We start from the raw sequence: 23,366 nt of genomic DNA, 5'->3' as shown, positions 1-23,366 counted from the left end.
AATAGAATTTAATATTATTTATTATTATTATGTATATCATCAGTAATACTAATTAAAGACAAGAATACTATTATGATAAAATAGCTGTACATATGTGGTTAAGTTAAGTTACTAATTAGGTAGTGACATATATATATATATATATATATATATATAATTATAATTATTGATCCTGGTATTCATTTTTTTCATATTTGTTGGACTATTTTATGTTTCACACTATATGTTGCTGTAATGTGTTCTATTGTTGGGCAGGCCCTTTTGGACCACTTACTAAAGCCTGTACGCATAAAGAATTGATTAATTTCTTTAATAACAGCTGTTACAATAACTTTCACCCATAGGCCTACCTTTAAATATGACATATCAACAGAAATTCCAAGACTAATGGGATGCCTAACTTCTAAATTTAAACTTACCTGCAAACAAATAGATGCAATAACTTTCAGTGTCTCACTCACTAACTGACACTTAACTGAATGAATAGTTGATTGTTCAGGAACTTATGGTTAACAACTCGCTCGTATTCATATTGACCAATGTTTTTCTGTGTTTCACGAAGCTTCTTAATTCTTAATTTTTCATGGACTTTCTTGACCTCAATGTCATGCACTCTTTAGCAAAACATCTAAATCAAAATGTTGGAAATATAGCCTACAACAATATTATGTTAAGTTCTATTATGTTTTGTACTAATAATCAAGTATGAAATACCTATGGAAGTAATATGTGAAGAAATATGTAAATGTTGTACAAAAGATTTAAAAAATGTTCATAATTTTACAACCATGATATTTTCGAACAAGAAGGGGGCCTGTTATTGAGGCTGTCTCATTCAATAAACTAAACTTGAAAAAAAAAAAGAAAGAATAAAAACACTCGCAAATTGAAGTCGAAATAAAACCAGACGTTGCTTCTTTCAATGTGATTTTATATAGTGCATTGTGCTATATGGATTATTGTAATGATCTGGATGGAGAGGTATCTTCTTTTGGTTTGTAAACCAGCTGATAGCTCAGTTGGTCTCATAATATTAGGGTTAGTCAAAGGTCCTTAGCTCAAACATTGGAAATGGCAGATTGTTATAGAACTTTAATATTTTTGTATGGTATAAAGATGGTGTTTGCGATCCCATGTTGAGTCCTTCCTCATCATGGATCCGAAAAGATGATTGCAAGGTATTTATAAAAGCTAGATCAGACCATGTATGAAACCTTGCTATTTGTAATTTTAAAAAACCAATTAACTTTTGTTATTGAAAGACTAATAAAGCAAACAATAATGTGCATGAAAAAAAATAGTTTTGTTTTTAGTTGGTGACTAATATATGAAACCATAGAATTGATTTAATATTTTCATTCTCTCTTTAAGGTGACTTACTCAGTTACTGGATTCCTAGAAAAAAATAATGACTTGTTATACAGGGATCTTTCTCAAGCCATGTACAATTGTGAACACCCCTTATTGAAAACCCTTTTTCCTGAAGGTATGGTTGCTTCCTATTTATATATATACACATATATAGTGTATGTGAAATCTGTGTATATGAGCTACTGTTAACTTTTTTCATATAGCCTTATAGCTGTAAAACAATATCCTTTCCAGTTTTATTTATCAATTATATGATAAAACAAGATTAACAGTTATGTGTGTTTATCACTTTATTTGTATTGACCTAGAAAACTTTGTTGATGGTGCTATGTGGGCTTATACGATAATAAAACAGTTTTTACGCTATATTTTCTAATAGAAAATCATATAGAAATTCTATTGTAATAGGTGGGTTGGAGTCTAGAAGGTAAAAAAGGTTTTTGACAATTCAGTTAGTTGCAATGAAAATTTCTTTCCTTGGCACTGCTTGTCTTCAGATGTGCTTTTTACATTAGATTTACTAGAATTTTTGCAGTTATTGTTTTAACCTTTTGCTGCTAATGGTCATGTGGTCTTTCTTTCCTAATTTTCTTGATTATATGAAAGAACAACACTAAATGTTAAACTTGTGAGTTAAAACATTCAATCAAATTAATTTCAATTTGATTTTCTTTTAATTGTCTTTGTACTTTTGGGACACATGTCTCGTTATCTGTTCCCATTATTTAATCCATCATACAGGTTTGTCCACTACTCTTTAAGGTTGTTATTAGGCCTATGTACCATCACCATACTTGACTTATTTACTTTCTAACTAATAACAGTAAAATTAGTCTTTTATGTGTTTTACAAAAACTGACCACCACAACACCATTTTCATAGATTAACTGGATTATGTATTCATGTTTATACATTTCTGAAATCTCCTAAGGTTCTTAACACTCCTACACATGAGTCATCCACTACAGCTATGGCAACTGGAGACACTGAGGGTCAGTGATGTTACTGCCATTGTGCAGGATATGGTTAGCTCCATTCTGATCTCAGACCCAGGATTCCTGACTTCCTACTTCTGTTACTTCAGCTGAACCTGCCCCATCTTGTTTCACCACTGTTGTCTCCATGCTTGTTTTTGCTTCTCGCTCATTTTTTCCCAAAATGAATGATGTAGTCCTACTTTCAAACATACTGTTAGTGTGCTTTGTAGTCAGTATGATAAAAACCTACACACTGGATAGGTGAAGTGAAGAAAAAGTGTCATTGGCCATTATTCAGTTCTTCACATTATATAGCTGCACAATAGCAGATATAGTAAATAAACTTAGTTTTCCAAAAATTTGTTTAATCTAGAAGTCTAAGTTCAAGGGAGGTCCAGTTCAATCTACACTTTGATCAATGTGTGTTATTGGGTTATACTTGTTTCAGAGAATTCCACTCCTCATATGTTACTCTGAACACAAGTTAACCAAAAAGAGATAAGCTGGACCTATATCATAGTGAAAAGTATCAAACATACTGTTGGTGTGAATGTGCTTTGTAGTCACTATGAGAAAAACCTATGATGACTCACTCAGTATCACATGACCCTGAATGCCCCTCTTCCCTCCACCTTACCGAGACTGTTTGGAGCTCTTCAAGACTTAGCAAGTTCTCTGTAGGTTCCTTCCACTTACATGTCCGAGTTTCCATGTTCATGGTGAGCATAAAACAGGTAACACCTTTGTGTTGGTTTTGTGCTTGGCAACAACCAATTCTATGACCACATCTTTCCACTTCCTCTGTTCCAGTGGGGCACAGCTGTGGATGTTTGATCTATTTCCAGTATATGATCTCCAGAGAAGGGTTTTCTCTGCCTTTATGTCCTTGAGCTGGTGGCTACTCCATAGGCTTGCCATCATCTTTTGTCTCATTTGTTTGGTCTTTTTATCATGATCCATTCAGATACCTCCTTTGTTACTTCTTCCTTCCCCTTACAGGGAGGCACTTGCTCCCAGGTCTCTGTTTTCTTCAATGTGGGCTTTCTCTTTTGGGGCCATAATCACCACATTCAATTGTTGATCTATCATATCTTGATTACTCAGACCTTGATGGCAGATTGACTCTCACCTAAGCCTGGACTCTTCCCACTGAATGGTTTCTTTATCTTTTGGTGTTTTGATTGGATTTGCTCCCTCTATTGAAATCCTATCATCACTGTCTTCCCACTTTTCCAACACTCCTTGCTTCCACTCATTTGGTGTCCAGTTCCAGACTCTGCAGCTCTGGCTGAGTATGCTCTGTGTCTGGTGTAATTCAACCTCCTTTTATTTGCTTTGGACATATTTTACCCCATTCTTCCTTTGTGGGAACTATCACTCACTTTTGTCTTGGCTTTCTCCTGCACTATTTACTATAGAGACAGGTTCATCTTCTTCTCTGTCTGACCCCACCTTTGGGTGGCTTGAAAGGGTGTCTTGATGTTTTCTCTATTTATCCTCCTTTCCCTATACGGTCTTTCTGACCCAGCTCTTGTGTTTTGGGCTTTCCTTGGAATACAGGTTTGGGATGCAACTACTTGCACCTAATTTTTTGGTAAGTATCTCATGTAAGTATTTCTCCAATATAGAACATTCCAACTTACAATACTAGCCACACTACACACTCATGCCCAGCTGTCCATTTGTCAAGTAATGAACAGTTGAGCAATCTGCCATTCCATCCACCTTAGTGATATGTTAGCACTAAGCAAAAGATTCATATGACAATATCATTTGCTCTAGCACCTCTATTGAGCAAAGAGATGTTTGTTGCTCCACTAGAATACCCTTGCCTCATGGATATCACACTCCATAAGCCTTTCCTTTCTGACACCATTGTAATTTCTTTGTAATGACCCTTCCAACATCTTTGGTGTGGGATTCCTAACTCTTTGTGGTGCATAGAGATGAATCACATTGATGTAGCTAACATCTGCTTTACCTGAAAGTATATTTCAGATAGATACTTCTCTACACTACCTCCCACCCTTCTTCCCCACTTATGGTGCAGTTAGTTTGTTTAGTCAAGAATGAGTCTATGTTCACAAACTAGTGCTCATGGGGATTACTACACATGGATAATGTGTTACTCTCCTTCTCATGGAATACTATAGTTTTAATGATGATTGTATCATAGGCTGGTGCAATACACTTTGATACAAGTAGGGTTGTGAACTTTTTTCAAGGCTTGTAGTGTGTTCAGAAAATTACTTGACAGTGCACGTGAGGTGATAGCTTTTTGTGGTTTAGAAAGGTATGTATGTATCTATCTAAAATACATTTTCAGGTAAGGAAAATGTTAACTTTTTTAATTGTAAGTGATTATTGGTATTTTAGATTGAAATTTCATTTGTTGTGCGAAAACTAATTTTTAAGACCTTTCAATTGAGAAATTTGTTTTTTGCTGAAATATTTTTGGTGATCACAGTATTTCATAATTTTAGTCACTAGTCAATGGATTTGGACAGTATTTGAAAATAGTTTTTTATACATTTTTCTGTAATGTTTTCTGAAGGTTAAAAGCTGCTCAAGATAATTTTTTTACTCACAAAATGTAGAAAACCTTAGAAACAGGCAGATTTCCAGTTTTTTAAGATATACCATTTCAGTTTTTATAGATATGACTAAGGCATAAGTACACATTACTGGTCAGCTTCCCGGAAACATAAGATATATTTTCTTATTTGCTATTGCTATTTTGAGCATATACAATGTAGTCACCTGTCTCATGTAATCTTACAATGTTCAGCTATCTCCCAACTAAACATGAGTTATTTGGGCTAACGCATATAAGATGTGATGTTTTTAAGTCAGATGAATAACTTATAAGCTTTGTGAAGTATCAAATTATTAACCTCGGGTCTGGGAAGACATTTAAAAGTTGGGCCAAAGAGAGATAATAGACAGGTTTCACATATCATACCATACATTTTTTAGTTTTGGAGGCATGCCCTGACAATTTTTTTTCTATATATATATAAAATAAACCTTAGCATATGTACTTAACACTATCCCTTGTAATTTGACTGTTACTAATTTTATTCAATTTTATCTTATTTTTCAAACATTCATTATGATTATGGATGTAGTGCATTATAGATATATGTTTTAGTACCTTTTTACCTGTTTGCCAATGATTTTAACACATTGTTGTTGCTTAATGGCAAAATGATTAGTGATTCTAAATGTTTGTTGTAAAAGTAATAACAGTTACAAAAAGAAAAACTTTCTGAGGTATCAAAACAAATACATAATCTTGAACACAGTAAGTGTTGGAGATCTAATAGAATAAAAATTTGATCAAAGTACACAAAATGTAACTGCAAACTGTTACAAGTAAATAACAGGAAGAGGGATTCTTTTATTAATGGGACATGTATTTACATTTTCTTGTTCACTCTGTCTCTCTTTACTTCTGTTCTGATAGTATTTTTATGAAAACCAGTTTAGTGGTTCTACTTTTAAACTTATCATAGGACATAATAGTTTGAAGAAGGGAACCTTCAGTATTCTCCGTGAAGCAGGAAACTTGCAGAGCAGAAAGTTTAAAATAGTTTGAAATTTTAAAACTGATTTGCTAGTAATTTATAATGGGTTATACTATACCTTTAGCTCAGTGACGGGTCTAAGGTTCAAATTGAAGGTGAAGAAATATGCATAATATATATCTTAATAATGAATAACCACTATATGGAGTGTGAAAGCTGTGGTTATGAAGTAGAGGACTTTGATCCAAAAAACTTTTGCTATGAAATTAGGTATATTTCCTAGTATCACTAACACAGTAATAAAAAGAAGTTAATGAAAGCTCTGAAATTAGAAGTTCATACATTTCCAGTCACACCTCAAAATCAATGACTGAAGAAATGGTAGTCACAAGAATCCTAGTCTACCACACATATATGTTAAGTTCCCCAGTGCAGCTTCAGTGGACGTTTGTGCTGGTTTATGAACTGTACAAGAGGAGAGGGGAAAGCATTAATAAAACTGTTTAAGCAACTGATGTGGTTCTTTTCTGAAATGATGCATTTTATGTAGTGAATTTTCACATCTAGAGCTCAATGGAAAAGCTTATTAGTTTATTCATGAAGCTCTAACTGTTCATCTAGTTGGGCATAGCATCAGTGTGCAAGAAACCTTGTTTTCATCTTTAATTTTATAGATTTCTTGTTGTTGAGTACTAAAATTTGCACCTTTTTTCCCAGCATGGCAGTTTCATTACTGATGTCCAGTGTATCTACAACAATCTTAGAATCCTTGATGTTACCATTGTATTCTGATATTCCGTTGTTGCGATACTCAGAATCTGTTTTGACAATTTAGTGATGATGGCATATCCATCATAGCACTGTCCACAACAATAAAGTCATTCTGTAGTATGTCTTTGCATTAATGAGATAACTTGACTTTGTGTACATCAAATAAATCATCATGTAGATATTAATCATTGTACACACAATAAATGTAAGTGATAACCTGCTCACTATTGGATATATCCATTGTTCTCCTAGAAAACAATGTACACTGTATCAGAAAGGTTTTAACTATCAGACTTATTGCCTTAATATTGATTTGATGACATTTCAAGATACTTGCGTATTCCTTCTTGAGGCCAATTAGGTAGGTTGTGGGGAGCTTTGTAAAGCTCTAACATATTCCTGGATGAGGCCTCTTATGTGATCTATTTTCCTATTGGATAGGGATTCTGCTTTCAGATTGGTTCTTTTTTCAATCCATAAATTGTATATTTCTGCTCCTTCATCTCTGTTGATTGTTGGTTTCTAATATGTAGTGTCTTTTATTTCCCTTGTATTCCATTTCTTCTGTATGTCAACCAATCTTTAATTTTTCCAGTCTATGGTATGCCCCATTTCTGTTGTGTGTTCTGTAATGGTGGATGTGTTTGTTTCAACTGGTCTGATAGCAGTTTTAGTTTTGGTTTTCAAATGTTTTCCCAAATACTATCTGTCTCCCTTATGCTTGTTCACCACAGGTGCACACTATCTTAAGTTAATCCTTTATTTGTTAGTTTGTCTGTTGGTTGCTTGATGTTTGTTAGTATGCTGCAGATGATTCAGGTTGATTTGAAACATACTTGAATTTTGTTCTTGCAGATCTTCTGAATACTGAAGCTGATTTTTAGTATGAATGGGATAGTGATATTGAAGCATGGTTTTATTGGTGGTTTCTTGGTTTTTTCAGTACCTTATTGCTAACTGTCTCTGAAAAATGCATTTTGTATGTTGGCAGCTAAATCACAAACTTATTTTAATAATGTGGTATTCTCAGGTGTCAGTGGTTTATCTTAAGAGTGAATTGTTAGGTTCCACAGAAAAACAGGAGATTCAACAGAAAATGTATCATGGAGTTAGTCTGGATTCTCTAACCTTGACTGATTTTTGCAGCAAAGAAAGATACTGGATACTATGTAAAACAAATTGAAACAATCTTTACCCAATCCACAGACAATTAAAGTCAAGACAAGTGTTTTTATGGCATCTTTACTTGAAATAGCTCTCAGTAAACTAGAAATATATCTCTTAAGAATCTCCCAAGAATCAATTCATAATCTGTTCTCAACTGAGAAAACATAGCGTTCACTACATAAGAATTGGAACTTCACTACTTCCTTGACTGATGTTCTATGTTAAAATTAAGCTTCCCCCTGACCTGTTTGAGGATTTAACTGACACAGCCATCAGCACCAGAATGGACATTAAATTATTAACTCATGCAACTTGGACTGGGCAATGGCAAATGAGTCTCAAGGTACATACCTAGAAGTAGGAGAAGAGAAGAAAAGACAAGAAGATAAGTAAAAGGGAGAGAATGGATAAGAAATGTGTGTGGATAGTATCTTGGAACACCCATAGCCACAAAATGAGAACTACCATTGGAAAGCTGTTGGGTGAGAACAATGTTACGATGGTCCAAGAAACAAAGCTATGGGAGAAACCTTCATATGGCAAAGACAATAAAGTATTTTTTGAATCATTGGCAATAGAAGAAAATTCCAAAAGAGGACTTCTAATCTTTGTAGATCTTAATACTGAGTGCTGCCAAGTGCCTGTTCCTAGAAGCACTGTAAGAGCAGAGACTCTGGCAGTTTGCCTGAAGATCATTGCAGAAATTACATCCTGGGTAACTTGTATAATCTTTAAACTTGATTTCAAAACATCTAAATAATGATTCAGGGAGTTAAAAGAAAATGTTTAAGCAAATTTTATTTTTTTAACCAATATAATAGTTAGTTCTATTCAACTCTTTTGTTTTGTAGTCTGTCATTTCTTGTAGATAAAGTCTGAGACAATGTTGAATATACTTTCACGTGGAGCATTTTTATTTTCTGGTTTGGATACAATGTCTTGGGCTCTTCGATGAGTCTTTCTTCAGGTCTGAGGTAGGGATGGATTAGCATTAAATGATCAGCCCAGTCAATATCGCATGCTGCATACTGTCTGACCAATTAAAATTTAAAATCAATTTATAAGAATGCATCAACCCACCAGGCAATTGTCCTGTGTCCTGGTGGGCCCATCTGCTCCTGTCTGAGAGTTCTATTAGAAAGGGTTCTGAATCTTAGCAATAGTGTACTTCTGAGAAAACGAACAAAACAATTATGATTATTAATTGGTTATGAAGATGTCAGTTTAATTCTATTTTTTTCAAGTAAGTAAATGAATAGAAAACTGCAGCAATATGGCCCTGAGAGGGGGCATATTTAATAATCTTGAATCATGACTGGCCTTGGAGTGGCTGTTTAAACAAGTTTTTCTTCATACTTTAAAATATAGCTCAAATCAGAACTTAGTAGTATTGGATCTCCTCCTCAGGGCTGCACTGCTACAGATTTCTATACTCATCTACTAATCCTGAAAAATATAGAACTAAACCAAAATTCCCACAATCAATTAGGAGCCATCATTCTTTTGAACCATGTTACTGTTTTTATACAGAAATCTTTCTAATAGACCAATCTGATGAAAGACTCAATCAGAACCTCAGATGTTGTCTCAAAAGTAACCCATGGAAAATTATTCAACATATTCTGTGTTTTATCTAAAATCCAACTATGTTCAGTTTTCATTCTTTCAAAACCTGCAGTTACAGAAAGGTTGCTAAAATGTTTGATAAAAGTTTAGAAAAAATTACCTTTACATTCGAGATATATATAAAATAATTTTTTTTTATTTTAACCAACATTTTACCTATGAGGCTTCATCAGGGTTAATATAAACAGATGTTGCTAAAAATTGCACATTTTAAATCTGAAAGACTATTGGAATATATAAGAAATATTCTGTAGGGAACCCACGGAGGACAACTCTGAAACGCCCCACAACTACAGGAATACAGTTCAAGATCTCAATAGGAGCCTTGATGAAAAACTTGGAAGCTAAGCAACCCAACTATATTAGGTGTATTAAGGTCAGCCAAGCTTCTTAGTTATATAGATACTTGCATGGTTTCAGTTACAATTATGTACATAACATTTTGATAAGAAGTAAACATAAATAAATATAGTAAAATATAATATCAAATAACCTTAGATATAAACTATCTATAGTTTATGTTGTTATTTATAGTTGAATCTATGGTTTGCTAACTGAACAGCTATAAAATGAAGAATACTTTTTTTGGTCTTTGATAGTTTTCAGCATTTCCATCAGGTCATATATTTAACACTGCACTTCATTACTGAACAAGAAAAGTTTCCATAAAATACATAACTGGTAACTGCAACTCTAATTTTGTTGCAGATCGTATTATTTTATCATTTTGGACACTGCTTAATTATTGTTTGTTTTTGTTTCAGCCTAATGAACTAAAACAGCCCATGATATTTGAAATGGCACTAGTAAATCATCAAGTTCAATATTTAGGGTAAGTGTTTAATCTTTATAGAAACAAAGGAGGATAAGGAATTATATTCTTATCTATGCATGCTTACTATAACACAATCCACAGCAAGTTGCTTCTAGAAAACTTTAATCTTGGTAATTAGCATATGATCTTAAGAATAACCTAAGTTGTTGAGTGATCATTAAAATCCTTAGTAATTAATTAAGTCATTCGTGCTTCCTGTAGGTAAGGGATCATAATATATTTATAATCAAGACTATAAATACATTGTAAGTAATACATGAATATGGAGAAAAAGATGACACAAGTTATTTTATAATCTGTACAAAAGTTGTATGCAAATTGTATTACATGTTTTTATTTTTATATTAGCTTGTTAGAAAATGTCCGGGTCAAACGTGCGGGCTATGCCTTCCGCCAAGACTACAACATCTTCCTCCAGCGCTATAAGATGTGCTCATTGCAGACTTGGCCAAACTGGTCTGGCCTTCCCGTAGAGGGAATTACTCATCTTTTACGTGATCTTCCTATCCATCCATCAGAGTACACATTTGGCCGTACCAAAATCTTCATCAAAAACCCACGAGTGGTAAGTATACTTATTTGATTTGTCATACAATAGCTGATACGTATCTATTGCTAAGGGCTGTAAGCCAGGATAAGAACTGTAATAGCCAGAAAACTGTAAACAGTATTCATTGCCATAAGTAGCTATTGAACTATAAACAGTACAATAATTCTAATTAATAAAAAAACAACTATAAAGGCATCATGAATATCTGGGTAACAGTAAATCTTCATTAATAGCAAGAAAACTGTAAGAATCTGATTATGTTCACTTCAATTCTTTTTTTAACAAAATGTATAAAAATAAATTTGATAAACGTACATAAAAAAGTGTATTGAGTGTAGATGCAGTGAATATCATGGATGAATATTTACTTTCTTGAATTAATATGCAGAAATTGAAATGTATATATAGTGTAATCATATCACTAGTTAACTTACCTTTTAGCTGGATGTAAAGAAGCTTTCAATTTCCATATAGAATAACAGATTAATTACTTAAAGTTTCAAATTGGAAATTATTCTGATACCCTGTAGACATATGAGTGTAGAATGATCCTGTACAGTCTAGCCATTACACATTTAGAGTCCTGTGATGATTTTCTTTGTGTGCATTATAGTGGTTTTTGTTTAAATATTTTTCAACTCATGTTATTAGTATTAGAAATAATAACAGTAAATAATTTACACTTAATTTAAATATGTAGTCAGTTATTTAACTAACATTTCCACATTCCATTCATTATTTTTATTTTATATTAGTTTTCATTGCAATGTTATCTTACCAAGAATTTGTTCTTCCACAGTTGTTTGAGCTTGAAGAATTTCGGCGAGATCGTCTTAATGAGTTGGCAACATTGATACAGAAGACTTGGCGGGGTTGGGTTCAACAGCGGAAATACCTTAGGATGAAAAAATATCAGACTGTAATTGCTGCTAACTATCTCTGTGCTAAGGTAAGTTTTAACATGGAAAACTTTCAGTTGTTATGGTAAAACTTTACTTCATGAAAGGACCGAAATGTAGCGTCTAAGGATAATTTTCAGATAGCAATGTTTATACAGTAATGTAATACAGTTGAAAACACATCCCAACTGCTCAGATTTTTTTAAATATATCTAATACCTGACCTGTCATACCTTCTGCAGTATGATCTGAAACTTCGTGAAATCCTAATAATGATTCTTTAATATCGAGTTTAACCAGTTCAAATTTTTTATTCCTTTGAACGTGAACATATCTGAATACTACATTCATTTGACCTTTCTTTTTTTTTTTGGTTAAACTAGAGAATCATTTTCTGAGAAACTAGAACTGCATATTATATACAAAACATATAATACCCAATATTATTAACTATATAAACTACGTAATTGTACATAAGCTACATATATTAAATAATAATGTACTTATAATTATGTAATCAATATCTTTAAACAAATATATACTGATTCTTAATATTTCTGTGGGAATCCTTTAGATAGTGCAGGATTCTACCAAATATTATGTATAATCAATTTATCTCATCATTTATTGTAGAGATAAAATGTATGTGGCTCGCTTTGATCAGTGTGATATTAAGATTTAAGCACTTAAAAATATATTTCATTTTCAGATTTGATGCATAACTTTAAAGTTTCAAATGAAATGCATGTTCTTGATATACAGGCCCGTCACCAGCTTCATGTCAAGAGGGGAGTACTATCTCAAAATAGGAGTTGTGCCTGATTTAAAACAGAAAAATTATCAAAAGTTTAAGTTATAAAAAATTAACAAAATTGATGAAAAAAATATTTTTAGATTTTAAAGTTGCAAAGTGTTGAAAATTATATTTTGGTGGAGGGAGGCTCTTGATATGTTGTTCTAGGTTTTATTAAAATTTAGTAAATATTTTACTTTTAGGTTTTTTCACAAATTCTACGGACCTACTTGTTATGCGGCAAAATATATTGCAAAAAATGGTGTTGAATACAAATATTTTACCTAATGTAAATAAGAATGGTAAAGTTGTAGGTTAACTCTTTCTTGCCTCCTGTATGATATTATACCAGCCTTACACTCTTATATATAAGCACTCATAACTCATAAACATCACCAAACCTGAAACACATAAGTTTCAAATACAAAACATATAACATATTTTTTGGTCAACATATTATTTATAATGCAATAAAAACCACTATGCAATGGAAAAATTTACTTTTTACTATGCCGTTACCCAGCCACTGCTTAATGACTGCATTATAGTCACAGTTTAAATGCATGGCACATAGTAGGCTTAACTACTATTCTTAGGCCACTTTCAGTGAACTTGTTAAAAGGAAAGGTGTAATAAAACATTGTCTAAAGTATTAAAACTAATATAAATAAATAGCATTTTTCTCACTCTATTATATGCCAAAATGTTATTCATGAAATACTTATTGTAATCTATCTAGAATTTATTGAAAACATGTAGCAGAGACACCAATGTTACAATTATTGTTTTCGCCTAAGGATCAAATTAGAAAACTAGAAAAAAAAACTGTGTATGAAAAATTAATTTCAAGAACAGTAACTTCAGTAAAATAAACAAACATGCAAGGAAACATATAAAGTTAATTCCTTTTCATGCATTATAAACAATAGAATATGATTAGACAATCATAAACATTAATTTACTCTTCTCGAAGAAGCTTACATCAGAAAGGTTTTAGTCAGTCAATTGGTCAGTTACATGATAGGTATTTAGGTTAATATAACCAGGGGTGTTCAGGGACCTTTGATTTCTGTTTGCACTGCTCATGTTTTATAGATTATTGAAAAAAAACGGACTTTTGTTATTACTAAATAGATATATAAATGTTTGTTCTCATGAGAGTATGTGGGTGATGCTTGTGTGAAGCCACCTCAGTAAATCTGGGAAAGTCGTGGATGTTGTAGTGCTTGGTTTATTCTCTTCTCAATAAACCAAATGGCCCTATTGGACTTATGGTCCTTCAGGGAGGTGGGGATCTGTAAATCCCATGCCTGAGTTGGAATCAATTAATCCATTGCCCAACAATTAGTTGTGAAGAGGGTGGACATGAGTGTCCCAAGAAAACTCACTTTCACTGATCAGGCACCGAATATTCTACCTGACTAGTGCCTGAAATAACCTGGAATAGAAAAAATAAGGGTTAGTATACATACCTGAATAATTGGATAGTACAACCTATTATTAATGTAATATGGTCTTAGAAAGACATGAATCAAGAATTGAAAAGGCTTGTGTGTATTCGTTGTCAGGATTGTCATTGTTAAATCGAGTAATTCTCCGGAATGAGTTGAATGACTCACGTGGGAAGACACTGCATATCTCGTTGGTGTGGCCGTATCTGAAATGCATAGGTTCGAGGAAATTTCTTAATTGGTGAGTGAGTCTGGCTGACTCTTTCTGGGCTTCTACTGTAGGCTGGGTGGCTGTTGGTGTGTTTGTTTGGGTTTCTTTGCTTCTTTTAGACGTTTGTGTCTGTTGGTCCAATGTTGCCAGGTTTTCTGCAGATGTACCTGTGTCTTGAGTTTTGATCTGTTGTGTATGTTTGCTGATCTTGGGTTTTCTTGTTTGTTGTAGATCGAGGTTTGGGTGTTCTGGTCTTTACGTGCTTTAGTTTTTATGATAAATGTTTGCATTTGCTATTGTTCTGTTGGATGTTCTGCTGTCTTGGGGGTGCTGAGCCGGGCATTGGTAGGTGAACCTACTTGAATTGGTAACTGTTGTTCTTGGTTTCCAGTGAGGTTTTTTGGGTCTGAAAAGAAATAAGTAGGAATAACAGTCATTAGTTAAGATGTATTTTGCAGTTTTCTTGGATGTTGTAACAACTTTCATGTAGTGTGTTGGTTATTTGGTTTTCTTGGACATAATTCTGTTTGCAGTGTGGATTTTGGAATGGGTGTGTTTTTCTAAAGCTTGATGAATTTCTTGGGTAGTTATGGTTGAGTCCATGTTCATCACAAAAACTCTGTGTAGACTGCCATTGTGTTTGGGTGGTTAACAATGTACTGGTGGGTAGAAATTCCATGGATAGCAGATGTATCTGAGGTCTTCCAGAGTCTTAGGTTGTAAAAGGATCCCTCCTTTTCATAGTTTCATGGTAGATTCAGGCACTAGGTGGATCTTGGGTTTTTATCTGCAGACTAAGTAGGAATAACAGTCATTAGTTAAGATGTATTTTGCAGTTTTCTTGAATGTTGTAACAACTTTCATGTAGTGTGTTGGTTATTTGGTTTTCTTTGACATAATTCTGTTTGCAGTGTGGATTTTGGAATGGGTGTGTTTTTCTAAAGCTTGATGGATTTCTTGGGTAGTTATGGTTGAGTCCATGTTCATCACAAAAACTCTGTGTTGACTGCCATTGTGTTTGGGTGGTTGACAATGTACTGGTGGGTAGAAATTCCATGGATAGCAGATGTATCTGAGGTCTTCCAGAGTCTTAGGTTGTAAAAGGATTCCTCCTTTTCATAGTTTCATGGTAGATTCAGGCACTAGGTGGACCTTGGGTTTTATCTGCAGACTAAGTCTACAACCTGTGGTGGTGAATAATCACTTGGCAATCCATCGAGAATTACAGCCATAGTCATTTCTGATTATATCAAAAACCCTAAGAAAGGGGAGAGTGTTTAGCTTTGCTTTATCTTGGCAGTTCTTTAGGTTTGAATCTTTCAACATGAAATCAAGTAGAATTCGTAACCCAAAGGAAACCGGGGACTTGTGATATAAGATTTAATGGGAAGAGCTACTTGGAAAAAAAAGGGGGACCAGCAAGCAAAAATCCAAGAGTCGCAGACAGCCTGGTGATGCTTATAATCTTAATCTTGATGTTAATCTCAGCAAACCCATTGGGTAGGGATTTATAAATCTAATACTCCAAAATTTTGATATGGGAGGAAAATGGGAGTGTTCTGAGAAAAACCTACTTTCACTACATGGATGCCAAATAGTCTATCTGGGTAGTGTCTGAGATGTTAGACTAAAATAAAAATGAAAAAAAGTATATATGATTAACACGAGCTGTTAGAACTACACAAATTAAAAGGAGACAGGTGGGTTCGCCATGGTTTGGGAGTTGCTGCTAAGGATGGAAACTATAGTTTGGGTCTTGCGAGTAGACACTGTTAAATAGTACTTTTCTGCAAATTTCTGGATTGTATTTTTAATATGTGGTACTACGTTTAAATAATTGAGGTATTTATGCAGATTTTTAAATATAATATCGGACAGTTTGCACATGACCATATTGCCATATTCGAATAGAGATCTGATGAAACCTTTGTAAATGGTTATGATAGTGTTGGGTGTGCAGCCTTTTTGGTTTTGTTTCAACTTTATTTAATAGGCAAATAACCCTAGCTCAGCTGAAACTAAGTTGTGCAAAAAACATAATTCCAAGTTTTGGATTATATATATTACTTAGAAACTTTAAAGAACAAGAAATTAGTAAAACAATCCTTTCAACAATTGATTTTTAAAGTTATTGATACCTCAAAATTTATTTTAAAAATCTTACCAATTTAAACTCAGATAGAAAAGTGTGTATCTATTCGCTATATAAAACATGCTGAAATACAATGCTGTATTGCATTGTGATTTGATAGGAATAACATAATGTTGAGTCAGTGAAGATGAAAATTAGATCATACTTAATTCATTGCTGTCATCAATCAATAATTAAACATACAGCATTACCAATAGTGGTGTTGATTGATTATTTTGTTTGAATTCTTTTGCCCTGGCTATGATGTCATTCAAAAATTGTGTTGCATCCTCCATGACATACTTGAGTGAATTGTCTTCTGACTCACCTGCAAACTTCTTGCTTGCAAGATCTTTGTTTATGGTGATGCATGGTGTACCAATATTCAATATTATCTTGTGAACCACTACCACCACTGTGGTATTGCGAATGGCTAGCATTGTCAGTGCCGCTTCCTAAGTGGTACTAAAACACCATTTGAGAAACCCTGGAATGAACATTATATGCTATACTGTCTAGCTTTCGTAGTGCCCCCTGCAACCCTCCACCACACACACACACACCCATTGCAGTCTCTGCTGCATGGTAGTTATGCCACTTAGTCCAGTATAGAAGTTGTTTTTATAGGTAGTCTGATAAGATGGTGGTCTTAACTTCAGATGCAGAATTTTGTTAAATATAGTGCATCATATAAGTAATAAATGCCTGTTATTGAAGTTATAACGTAGAAAAAACTCACTGTTGTCTTCAAAACACAACCTTAAAGTCCAATTCACTTACCATTTGTTATTTCATGTATTTAACACATTACATTCTCATATATTCTGGTACATCTTTACTTTTATATTCACCCTGCCATTATTCATAGTACTATATTTAGCAAAATCACTTTTCTAGTCAAGTTTTATATAGTATTACAGATAACTTGCTTAGTTTACAAGTTACTTTTTTGGTTCTGATCTACAGAGTTAGCATCATTTTGATCAGAAATAAGCTATTGACAATTACTTTTATATACAATTTCTATAATTAATTTATAATATAAAATATTTTGTAATATTGGCACCTTTAGTCCAAAAGTTTATTTTAATATTTACACTATTTCCCCTCACTTCTTTTAGTTTTACATGCTCATATATCCTAACTAGCTTTATCATAAACTCATCATTGGATCAAATATACTCTGCATAGATCTTTATACCAGTTATATCTTCTCAACTCTCTAGCTTTTCCACATATTTTTATTTTAACAAGATGTTACTCTTGGAAAACAGAATCATGGCTATTCTTCCATTTATACATTTCACTCTTACTTTATCTCCTGCTGTTCACACAATGTTTTCTTCAAGCTGTTTTCATCCTTTAAGTGGCACACACATCATAAAATTACTGCATAAAATACCTTAACAGAAAATCATGTGACTAAAACAAGTATTTGTATCATATTAGCTATAAAAATGCATGAATGAAAATAATATTTTCTAAGTATTTTAATGTCTTATTTAAAATCTGTTTTATTGCTAATAAAGAAACTTAATTATTTGTTTTTCATATGGAATACTTTGAGTTAGATTTTCAGTTTTACTGCACAGATCAGTGGCACTTTTGTTGTTTAAATAAAGCATTAGTTGTGAGCTCATATCTTTTATTTAAGAATCAGGTTCTTGTGACTTTTATCTGCCATATACCTGGTCAAAGCTACATGTGACTTCAAATTCTGGATTAAAACCTATCATAACACTTGTCAAAAATTCTTCTATTAGATTGCCTGTTTTCAAGCTTTGATTTTACCCATTTTCTTTGAAGGCATAGATTTTTTTTATATTCCATTATGCACATTTTGATAATAGGTCTTGCTATTTATTTCCTGTTTTCTTTCACAAAACTCAACATATATCCAAATTTTTTCACATTTTGTTCTTATAGGTAAGATCTTATGTGTACAAGTATGGGCTACTATGATCTTCATGATGAAAGACAGTCTCTCTTCTATTGCTTATGAGCTCGTTCCTGTAGTCACCCTATAGCATTTTCTTTCCTATTAAGTCTAGGTGTATTTATTTTTGTCTTTTCTGAAATGTATGTATATGCACAGGTGGATCACATAACCGAGATGATATTCTCTTGCATTTGTTCTCTAAAGGTTTCTTATCTATTTTTTCTACAATAATACAAAAGGACATAATACAGAGGACATAGACCTTCAATCTTAAGGGATACCTGACTGACTTTATTAAGGATTTTCTTCTGCACATATTCTTGGATCATGACAGTTTACAGTGTGGTTGATGATGTAAAATGTACCAGATAATATACATGCTCTCTTACACTGATGAACCACCATCTGTAATTACAACTGATAGTATTTAGTTTTTGAGGGCTTGTTTTTGTAATACATTGTTTCTGAAAAGATAATTAAATTGTCATATAATCTAAGAAGGGTCTTTTTCTAGTCCATTAGTGAATATGATTTGGTGTTATTATCATATTTATTTATGACAGCTTTCTATATGTTAAATTTTGTTTCTATTTTACTCACTTATGTTTTTCTGTAAATCCCTGTTTGTACCCACTGATCCCTCTTCCACAGTTGCATATGTATAATAATCTTATTTCCTTTCTTTTCATCTGTGACCCTTCCTCTGTCAGCTAATTATTTAGCTTACATCAAAATATACATTTTAGATTAAATATTACAGGAGAATGTTTAAGTAATTGCAATCCAATACTAGTTTAAGTTGCCATTTTCTTAAGTATCTTTTACAAACAAAAAGCAATGAGAACTAGCCAATCGATGGTATAAGTGCCATATTTTGTTTAGTTTTCAGCAGCATCAGGAACATTCTTAAATCCTAACATAATATTGCCAAATCTTCTGTTTTGAATGCATAATATGGATAATTTAATAATAAAAGACAGTACTAATTCCACTGAGTTTTTACCTTTACAGTTGAATTGAGCAAGCTTTCACCTCTTCTCTTCAAAATCAACTGTCTCTTTTGAATAGACAATATTGTTTGAAAAGTTATGATCAATGTTTATCAATCATTTTAATTCTTATGCTATATTGTATCTCAACTATGATTTTAATGACAAATTATGTATTTTTTAAATACATTGTTTATGCTGATGCAATAACTACGGTATCTTTTGAAACCCTACTCATTTTATTTACCTGTTAGCCTGAAGATGGTTCTGAGGGAGAGCAAGGCATACTTAGTATATATTGAATGTAGAGATAAAACCTGATTCAGTTATTATTTTTATCATTCATTTACAACTTTTGTTTTACCATTTTCTTTTTATCCTTATTTTATTCTTTAAATTTTTTATAAATATTCTTTTAGTTGCATGGGCTTTACAGACTTTAATAAGTTTGGGCCCTGGGTTAATTGCCTCACTTATTCCTACACCACTTTTCAAGGTTAATTTATTCAAGAAGTGTTACTTAGAGACAAGTATTAATGAAGATGAGTTAATTAAAAACCACTGAGAAGTATTATTGAAGGTGAGTTGATTAGAGACTACCGAGAAGTATTGTTCATTGTGAGTTGATTAGAAATCACTGAGAAATATTATTCAAGATGAGGTGATTAGAGACTGCTGAGAAGTATTATTAAAAGTGAGTTGATTAGAGACCACTGAGAAATATTTTTTAAGGTGAGTTGTTTAGAGACTACTGAAAAGTATTACTCTAGGTAAGTTGATTAGAAACCACTGAGAAGTATTATTCAAGGTGAGTTGATTAGAAACCACTGAGAAGTGTTATTGAAGGTGAGTTGATTAGAGACTACTGAGAAGTATTATTCAATGTGAGTTGATTAGAAATCACTGAGAAATATTATTCAAGATGAGGTGATTAGAGACTGCTAGAAGTATTATTAAAAGTGAGTTGATTAGAGACCACTGAGAAATATTATTCAAAGTGAGGTCATTAGAGACTACTGAGAAGTATTATTAAAAGTGAGTTGATTAGAGACCACTGAGAAATATTATTCGAGGTGAGGTGATTAGAGACTACTGAGAAGTATTATTAAAAGTGAGTTGATTAGAGACTACTGAGAAGTATTATTAAAAGTGAGTTGATTAGAGACCACTGAGAAGTATTTTTTAAGGTGAGTTATTTAGAGACTACTGAAAAGTATTACTCTAGGTGAGTTGATTAGAAACCACTGAGAGGTATTATTCAAGGTGAGTTGTTTAGAGACTACTGAAAAGTATTACTCAATGTGAGTTAGTTAGACACCACTGAGAAATATTATTGAAGGTGAATTGATGAGATACTACTGAGAAGTATTGTTCAAGGTGAGTTGATTAGAGACCATTAAGAAGTATTTTTAAAGATTGATTAACTAGAGATCACGAAATAATATTCTGAAACATTAATTGATTGGATACCACTAAAATAAATTATTGAGCTTTAATTAATTAAAAAGCATTGAAAAATATTATTCAACTTAATACAAAATCACCAAAAAATATCAATGAAGAATAAGTATTTAGAGACAACTGAAAGTATTATTTAAGTTTAATATTCTTCAATAACTAAGGTAATACTGTGTAATACGTGCATTGTAAGCTAAACTTTATTGTTTAATGCTGTATTTAGGAAAGATCACGTGCTTGTTTAATTAGAATTTTCACACATTAGTTGGTCCAAATGTTAGAAAAAAATAGTATTCCTACACTTCAATATAGGACTGTATTTTATTTTATTTTTCTCCCTTATTTTTCAAATTTGTATTTATTTTTTGTATATTTTCCATTTTTTATTTTGCACAGCATTCCTTTTTTTTGTTTTGTTCTGTTCAGGCTAGAAAGGAGTTTCTTCTCAAGAAGCAAGCAGTCACTACCATAGCTGCTTATTACCGAGGATGGAAGGTGCTTTTATTTATGTTTTCCCTTAATTCCATGCACAATATTTTTCTTTTGTATTTTGACTGTGACAAATATGTGAACTAGGTATCATACTGTTGATTATGTTCATAAATAAGTACAGTGTGGTTAGAAGGAAGAAATAAGCACAGTGTGGTTAGAAGGAAGAAATAAGCACAGTGTGGTTAGAAGGAAGAAATAAGCACAGTGTGGTTAGAAGGAAGAAATAAGCACAGTGTGGTTAGAAGGAAGAAATAAGCACAGTGTGGTTAGAAGGAAGAAATAAGCACAGTGTGGTTAGAAGAAAGAAATAAGCACAGTGTAGTTAGAAGGAAGAGATTTTATAGATTGTACTTATTTTTCCTGCTGCAGTCTACGTACATTAATGTAACCTCATTTTTGTTTAGTATACTCAGTTTTGTGTAGATATGTATATTTTTTGAATTATATCTCAGCTATAGCAGATAACTTATATAATGAAAAATTGTGATTAATATATATATACACTGTAGATTACTGTTGTGTTATATTATTCATATATGAAAAGGATTCATTTTGTTCAAACAAACCAAACACTTTTACTCTTATATGAGAAGGAGAATCATTGAAGTATTGGAACCTATGATAATATTATAATTGTGATAAGTTATCTAAATACAAGGTATAGAAAACCCTTATGATAAAAACAGACATTATAACACATCAATTTTTTGTCGCAAAATGTTGGACAAAGAATAGGAGAGTAAACATAAAATGAAAATAACATAATTTAAATTTTATCAAGTAAGTTTAGTGGTCAACTTAAATAGAAGAACACCAAATTTTAAATGCAAACAGTTCACAGTTTTCATATATGTATTTTGAAATAAGATTACCACTGATTATCTTAAGTAATAGTAATCCATTCTTAGCTATTTTGCTGAAAAATGGTTTTCAAAATATTTAGAAAAACAGTCATGTCTTTTTCAGAAAATTCTCTCAACTGCCAGTGGCTTTTATCATATTAAGTTATGCAGTGGTGTCATTTACAATTTTGCTTTCTTTCAAATGATCCAATATTATTTCTAAATCTGAATTATTATGATTGCATTCTAGTTGTGTTGTGTTTGGATCTAGATATATTTCAGCAGAAGAGTTTTTGTAAACAGTGTACTACAAATATATTTGATATTAAAGACACAAGAGGGATTTCACAGCTTGAAGGAACAGAAAGGGAGAAACTTGGCTGCTCTTGTGATCCAGAACTTTTTCTACGGTTGGAAGGTGAGAGAGGAACTTCCTATCAAGGAGATTTTGGGTTGAAATAAGTGTCATAAGAACACAGCCCACTGGATCACAACCACTTATTTTAATATTCACTTTTTTTTATTATTTTGTTTTCCTTTATTTCTAGAATGATTTTCATAAACTTTTCTGAAGGAGAGGATTGCCTGAAGCATGCTGTTATTGTGTAGTCTGAATTATCCATCTCACTTTCCAACCAATATTTAAACCTGATAAGATCAGCCTCAAACAAAGATTTTCAATCTAATTGTTTTCTCATTGTAAGAATCAAAATATTTAAAAGTAAAGAGATCGTTATTGCAGCATTCAGCAGATTTTTTGTAACCTTTATTATGATATATAGTTTTCTAATTATTCTTTATCAACATTAAATGATACTTTGGTGGTTTAGGTTTTATTTAGTTTTGCTCTCAATTAGTACAAGTGACTGAATATCATTTTCTGAGTTGATCTTTGAATCTGGAAATTTGTTGTCACCCTTGTTTGATCCCTGCACAGATAGGCCACTGTGCAACTTTGTGCTTTATAACAAATACGTTTGGTTGTACCCAATCCACTGAACCAGAACTGTCTATGAGACTGGTAAAAATCAAATATGAGAACAAGAATTAGTAAAGGAAATAGTAGAGTTATTAAAGTGTAATGTAGCTGTACAAATATTACATCATGCATGTGAGAGAAAGCGTTTTCTCTGTACTTATAGGAAAATCTAAGTTCCCTAGTAAATCATTTGTTTAAAAATTTGATTAAAATTAATCTTGTCAATTCCAATACAATATGTCTGCCAAGTAAAATTATCATCTAAAAATATTTTAAGCTGTTTTGATCTTGAAAATTTTAAAAATTGTAATCCTCTATTTAATTAATATCAAGTTATTTCTCAGGATCAAATAATTTG

The 23,366-nt window shown here is 32.4% G+C and overlaps 1 protein-coding gene across 8 annotated transcripts in view; it reads left to right on the top strand.

Moving 5' to 3' along the window:
- LOC106458381 (unconventional myosin-Ia-like) overlaps positions 1-23,366 on the top strand; it is a 306,550-nt gene that overhangs the window by 243,343 nt on the left and 39,841 nt on the right. For 4 of the 8 annotated variants that reach the window (XM_022384798.1, XM_022384801.1, XM_022384817.1 and 1 more), the window contains exons 18-24: positions 1,372-1,486; positions 9,694-9,815; positions 10,204-10,271; positions 10,623-10,839; positions 11,624-11,773; positions 21,122-21,190; positions 22,361-22,447. In XM_022384798.1, coding sequence (XP_022240506.1) covers positions 1,372-1,486; positions 9,694-9,815; positions 10,204-10,271; positions 10,623-10,839; positions 11,624-11,773; positions 21,122-21,190; positions 22,361-22,447 — 828 coding nt within the window. The remainder of the gene's footprint in view (positions 1-1,371; positions 1,487-9,693; positions 9,816-10,203; positions 10,272-10,622; positions 10,840-11,623; positions 11,774-21,121; positions 21,191-22,360; positions 22,448-23,366) is intronic. The other 4 variants (XM_022384831.1, XM_022384809.1, XM_022384824.1 and 1 more) reach the window with 3 other exon arrangements.

This window comes from Limulus polyphemus, unplaced genomic scaffold (genome assembly GCF_000517525.1).
Source record: "Limulus polyphemus unplaced genomic scaffold, Limulus_polyphemus-2.1.2 Scaffold22, whole genome shotgun sequence".
Taxonomy (NCBI): domain Eukaryota; kingdom Metazoa; phylum Arthropoda; class Merostomata; order Xiphosura; family Limulidae; genus Limulus; species Limulus polyphemus.
Note: the sequence above shows the minus strand (reverse complement) of the source record. Positions and strands in the feature narration are given on the sequence as shown.